At 36.8% G+C, this 6,533-nt stretch overlaps 1 protein-coding gene across 1 annotated transcript; it reads left to right on the top strand.

The window, feature by feature from the left end:
* On the top strand, positions 1–1,069 carry LOC112321278 (zinc finger protein 675-like). The gene is made up of 2 exons (XM_071220099.1): positions 1–749; positions 832–1,069. The coding sequence occupies exons 1-2, from the start codon at positions 1–3 to the stop codon at positions 1,067–1,069; spliced, it is 987 nt and encodes a 328-aa protein (XP_071076200.1).
* The last annotated feature ends 5,464 nt before the right edge of the window (positions 1,070–6,533 follow it).

Here is a 6,533-nt window from a genome sequence, read left to right as displayed (position 1 = left end):
ATGTCAAATCACAATATATATCAGGTTGTTCATGCTGTGAAGACAAACAGTCGAAGTAAATGTGACAGATCTTTTAAGCAATCTGCAAGTCATACCGAACAAGACAATATTTATTCTGAGGAGGAAGTTTACAAATGTTACCCGTATGAGAGAGTCTTCAGTCAAATATCCAATGTAAGTAGCCTTAAGAAAATCTATACTAGAGAAAAACCTTATAAATGTGAAGAATGTGATGAAACATTTACTAGGCATTCAGGTCTTACTGTACATGAGAGGATTCATAATGGGGAGAAGCCTTACAAATGTAAAGCATGTGGAAAAACCTTTAAATGGCATTCATGCTTTACTCTACATGAGAGAATTCATACTGCGGAGAAACCGTACAAATGTAGAGACTGTGGCAAAGCCTTTACACAGTCTTCACAGCTTACTAAACATCGAAGAATTCATACTGGAGAGAAACCTTATAAATGTACCCTGTGTGCCAAAGCCTTTAGTCAGCTGTGGTATCTTACCCAGCACAAAAGAGTTCATACTGGAGAGAAACCTTACAAATGTAGAGAATGTGGCAAAACCTTTAGCCAGTCCTCAAACCTTACTGCACATCAGAGAATTCATACTCAAGAAAAGCCTTATGAATGTGCAGAATGTGGCACAGCCTTTAGCAATTCCCCAACCTTTTCCAAACATCAGAGAATTCATACTGGAGAGAGACCTTACAAATGTAGAGAATGTGGCAGAGCCTTTATGCGTCACTCACAAGTTTCAACATCAGAGAATTCATAGTGGAGCAAGGCCTTATAAGTGTAGTTTATGTGCAAAAGCTTTTAGTCAGCAGTGTTATCTGACCCAACACCAAAGAGTTCATACTGGAGAGAAACTTTACAAATGTAGAGAATGTGGCAAAGCCTTTAAGCGGTCCTCAAACCTTACCAAACATCAGAGAATTCATACTGGAGAGAAGCCTTTTAAATGTAGAAAATGTGACAAAGCCTTTACCTGCCATTCAAAACTTACTGTACATCAGAGAGTTCATACTGGAAAGAAATCTTACAGTTGTAAGAACTAAGGTAGAGCTTTACTTGGCAGAGGAATCTTACTAAATACCAGATAATTCTCAAGAGAAGCCTTACAAATGTGGGAAATGTAGCAAAAGTTTTAATTACCATTGGCATCTTACTTAACACAAGAGAATTCATATTGGAGAGAAGACTTTAAAATGTAGTGTATGTGCTAAAGCCTTTAATTGGTAGTGGTGTCTTCCCCAACATGAGAGAATTCATGCTGGAGAGAAACCTTACAAACGTAGAGAATGTGACAAAGCCTTTAACCTGTGCTCAAAAGTCGCTCAACATTAGAAAATTCACGGTGGAGAAAAACAGCAAAAATGTCAGGAATTTAGTAAAATATTTAGCATATGTTGAAGCCTCCTTGAGCATCAGAAAATTAAGCCTTAGAAATGTAACACATGTTCCAATTCTTTATCATTCATATCTTAACATGATAATACTTGATAGGAGATTACCAAATATAACAAATATGGGAAAGCTTTACTCAGGAGGCAAACCTTACTCAACTTCAGAATTCCTACTAAAGAACAAAAGAAATGTAAAGGATGTAAATGTAAAGGATAAGATTTTATTCAGCGTTCACAGCTTATTCAATGCATGAGAATTTATACTAAAGAGAAAAATCTAAAGAACGTGGGAAACCACACTGGTGAACCTACAGCCTCACTCTGAATATCAGGGAATACACACTGGCGAGGAATTCTACATTAATAGTAAACTATAAAAAAACTATTTTTTCCAAATTATACACTTCATAAAAGCCCAAAGAATTTATACCTTAAATTGACTTAAAATATATACAAAAATTTACAAAAGCATGAAATCAGATATAAATTTTAAAATACCACTGAATTTACAATACAAAGTTAATAATAGTTTTTAGGTATTACTCTAACTCAGAATACTTGTTATACAGAATAATGCAAAGCTTAAAAACTGAGATAGTTGCTTTTGTTAATCCTTCAGGATATCAAGGAGATGGATGTTACCACACGCATAATTACTTACACTGTATCCTATTTTATATTGACAGTATTTGAGATATTTTGAGAAGGATCCACAAAAGGAATGTGCCCGGTCCTCCTACTCTCTGCCTACATCCACAAGTAAAATTAGGTACTTCTTTTTACTTTTTGAGCCTGTGTATTTTTTTCACATATCCTTTTCCTGAGCCAACATAAACAAATTTACATGGTTTGATACACAAAAATGTAATATGTACATTTAGTAACAATGTACAAATGTAATATGTACATTAGTAAATATATAATGTAGGAGTAAGAGGACTGAACAATAAAGACATGTATGTGCATGATTATACACATGCATTCAGAATGATAGGAAAGTACTGGATCAAAATAGATAATTCAAAAATATTTGATGATTTAAGAGCCATCTATAAATCTCACAGATTTATAATGTTTATGATTTTTCTGTACATTTCATTTCTGTATATTTATTTTGTTTCCAAAACTCATGACTCTTGGCTTGAGAAACTGACATTGCAGTTGTTTAATTTCCTGTGTTTTATATGAAGTCTACCATAATTTTTTTTGTTTCAAACATCATGGAATATTGTTTGTATGACCTGGTCAGGAATTTTAATAATGGTTTATATAAACTTAGCTGAAAAGAGAAATCAACTGGCAAATGTAATTTGACAGAGAACTCATGAAGTTTCATTTTGTTTAGTATATTTCATTTTTTCTTCTATTAAAAAAATACTATTACATCGATGTACTTAAATTATTCTTGCTTTTTAAAGTGATGTCATAAACATTATTTCCTTCTTTGACAATGTGTTCAGCTAAATACTTGGTGATGTCGTATGTCCATGTGTTGTTTTGACATTGTCATGTAGGTAATAAACACAAAGGACAGTGCTATTTCTCTAATAGATCCTTTGTAATTATGAGGAATATTCCAATAACAGTGATGTTGTCATTCCAACTAGGAGATGAGTAATAATACCCAGGATGCAGAATTGGCATGAACTCTGCATGTGGATAGAGGACACCTGTTTCCAGGCCTCACTACTGGCTGAACTCAGGAAAATCAAGTCTATTTGTTTTATTGAGTATTTTTTATTTCCTGTTCTTCTGTGTTCTTTCGTCTTTATTCTCTACAGAGACAACACAGCCATTCTCCTTTGGAGCCAATGCCCACAGCATCTCACTGCTCTCCTCCCCCATCAGCCAGCCAAGCCCTTGTAGGTTCTGATCAGTAATTGGGAGATTTTCTTTTTTTTTTTTTTTACATTTTATTTATTTGTTTTCAGAGAGAGGGGAAGAGAGGGAGAGAAATATCAATGTGTGGTTGCCTTTTACACGCCCCCAACTGGGGGACCTGGCCCACAACCCAGGCATGTGCCCCAACTAGGAATCAAACAGGTGACCCTTTGGTTCGTAGGCCAGCACTCAGTCCACTGAGCCACAAAAGCTAGGACAAAGTTAATGATTCCTGAGTCAAAAATATATCCTAATGTATCCTTGAGGCTGTATGTTTTACAAGCTTAGTTATTCACACCTAACAGAACATTCAAAAATGGAGGGGAAAAAAGATAAAATAGATTATAATTTTAAAATAATATGTAAGATTTGTAGTTACTGTCCAAAGAAATATATAATGATTTTGAAATTGCATTATACTTGGATGTGATTGATTGAAGTATATTATGATATGAAGAAATTTATCTCAAAGATGTTTAAAACTAATGTATTCAAGGTGCGGTACAGAACAACATTCATTTTAATGTAATTAATAACTTTTTAAAAACATTTCCTTTTTTAAAGTAATGCATATTGTCCTAAGTGACCATATTTTCTAAAAGACTTAATTTATTTTAGAAGGAAGGGAAGGAGAAACAGAGAAACATCAGCAACCTAGGTATGTGCCCTGACAGGGAGAATTGAACTGGTGACCTTTTGGTTTGCAGGCCTGCGTTCAGTCCACTGAGACACACCAGCCAGGTGTGATGATCACATTTTTTAGTTGTCCCATCTCATATCCTAGCTATGTCCCTATGAAAGGCTCTGGAACTCAGTCTTGCTGAGTCTTGGCCTCCCTGGTGAACAGAGAAGAGAAAATGAAAGGCTGCCAAATGTCAGTATGTGATTGTTGTACCCAAGGAGAGCTGTGTATTTCACAATTTAGTTCTTAATCCTAACACAGATAACTATGGTAGTTGTTTAATAAACTGCTGATACTCTAATTGCAGAAACACTTCTGGTTCCAACACCCTCCCCATCTGCAGTTAGTTCCTCAGAGATCCCAGTTTCTAAGTTGCTTCATCCTCACTAGCAGGACGTGCGTGCAATCTTTGGCAAAAATGGCTTTTGAATTAATCTTTTTCAAAGTTAATAGGAAAACAACTTAGTTTCTAATAGAAGTGACTCACATAATTACACATTTACCTTAAAACCGTTAAACATAGCAACTTAAATTGGGTAGGAAGCAGCCATGCTCCACACATGAAAAGCACACAGGTACATTTCTTTTTAAACAATGTTTTGTTGCCCTGGCTGATGTGTCTGTTGGGTATTGCCCTGCATAGTAGAATATATCTGGTTTGATTCCTTGTCACAGCATCTGCCTAAATTGAGGATTTGGTCCCCAGTTGGGGTGCGTATAAGATGTTTCTCTCCCACTCCCTCTCTCCTTTCCCTCTGTGTAAAAACTTTTTTTTTCAATTACTGTTTATATTCAATATTATTTTGTATTAGTTCAGGTGTACGGCCATAGTGTTTAGACCATCATGTATTTTACAAAATACTCCCACTGATGATTCCAGCGCCCAGCATACATAGTTATTACAATATAACTGATTATATTCCCTGTGCCGTACTTTACATCCCTGTAACTATTATGTAACTGCCATTTCGTCCTTTCTAATCCCACCACCTTCTTAACAGTGCCCCAGACCTCTTTGCTCTGGCATCCCTTATTTTCCTATAAATCTGTTTCAATTTTCGTTGTGTATCTACTTCGTAGATTCCAAATTGTGGAGAGCAGGACTAAACTAAGATGGCATGAGTCCTGTTAACTATGATGGTGTGGAGGGAAGCCACGTTTAGAGTGTACGCAGTAGAGCAGTCATTCAGAGATGATGCAATCCCTCCAGCACGCACAGTACAATGAGGTAGACTAGTTTATCTAAAGTATAACACCACCCTCTCAGAGCATGCACAGCAGAGTGACTTAAAACCCATGTACCTGTGAAAGTTGCACAAAGCATGTGTTAATCAGAAGCTGATGCAACATTGCATCATACAAGAGTATACAAGCAGAGGACTTAAGACTGCACAATGCATCCTGCGAGTCACCTTGAGATGTCCACCACGGGAGAAAGAGCTCCTCCACGATGCCATCCCCTTCACTTGTCAGCCACCCTGCTGCTTCCCAGACCCACTCCTGATCTGGATTCTTGGGACTGGTTTGTTATTCTTCAGTTCACTCTTGTAATATTGTTACTGCTATTTATTGTTATTGAGATTCAACATGCATCAATAAAAGCTGAGTGAATAGCATAGTCACCTGTGTTGACTCACTGTCATTCCTTGGTTCCATCATTACCTGTAGGGCTGGTGGCCATATAGGCCGCTCAACTTTTTCAGTTCTAAGGTCTGGGTCACACAGCCACAGTGGTTGGTGGAGGGAGGACTTATTTGAAAGACTACCATATTTTGCCATTTATAATGCACACCCACGTGTTTGGCCCAAACTTTCAGGAAAAATATCTTTCATGTTAATTTTTAACTATTTATTTATAGATACTTGTTTTTTGTATTATAAAAGAATTTTAGCATTTATTTATGAACATAATTTGTTACAAGAAATTTTATGTAACAACTACAAAACAAGAACAGATAAAAGATATTTCAGGTACTACCCATGTATAATGCACATTCTTATTTTTCCCTCAAAAATTTGGGCAAAAAGTGTGCATTACATACAGCAAAATACAATATATTGTGAAACATTCACTGGCAACACAAATCAAAGTAAATCATTTGATATTTGTCTTTCTTGATTGACTTATTTCACTTGGCATAATACAGAACAGCATTTAAAAATTTTTATATTTAGAGAGAGGGGAAGGGAGGGAGAAAGGAGAGAAACATCAATGTGTGGTTGCCTCTCCTGCGCCCCCTATTGCGGACCTGGCCTACATATAGGCGTGTGCCCTGATTGGGAATTGAACCCACGACCTTTGAATTTGCAGGCTGGCAATCAATACAGTGAGCCCACCAGCTAGGGCTAGACCACCATTTTTAAATGTGAAAAAGACTCTGGAAGCAAAGCGCATAGTTCACACCAGACCTTAGGGCAAACCTCGAAATAACACTCATTCATTTACTCATCTTCGTTGTCTTTGCCTGGCCTCTGGTCAGACCCGGAGAGGACTCGGGCAACACTCCGCCCCAAGAAAGCCCCCTTTCGCTCCCAGAACCACTTGGTATAGAC

Source organism: Desmodus rotundus, chromosome 12 (assembly GCF_022682495.2).
Source record: "Desmodus rotundus isolate HL8 chromosome 12, HLdesRot8A.1, whole genome shotgun sequence".
Lineage (NCBI taxonomy): Eukaryota > Metazoa > Chordata > Mammalia > Chiroptera > Phyllostomidae > Desmodus > Desmodus rotundus.
Note: the sequence above shows the minus strand (reverse complement) of the source record. Positions and strands in the feature narration are given on the sequence as shown.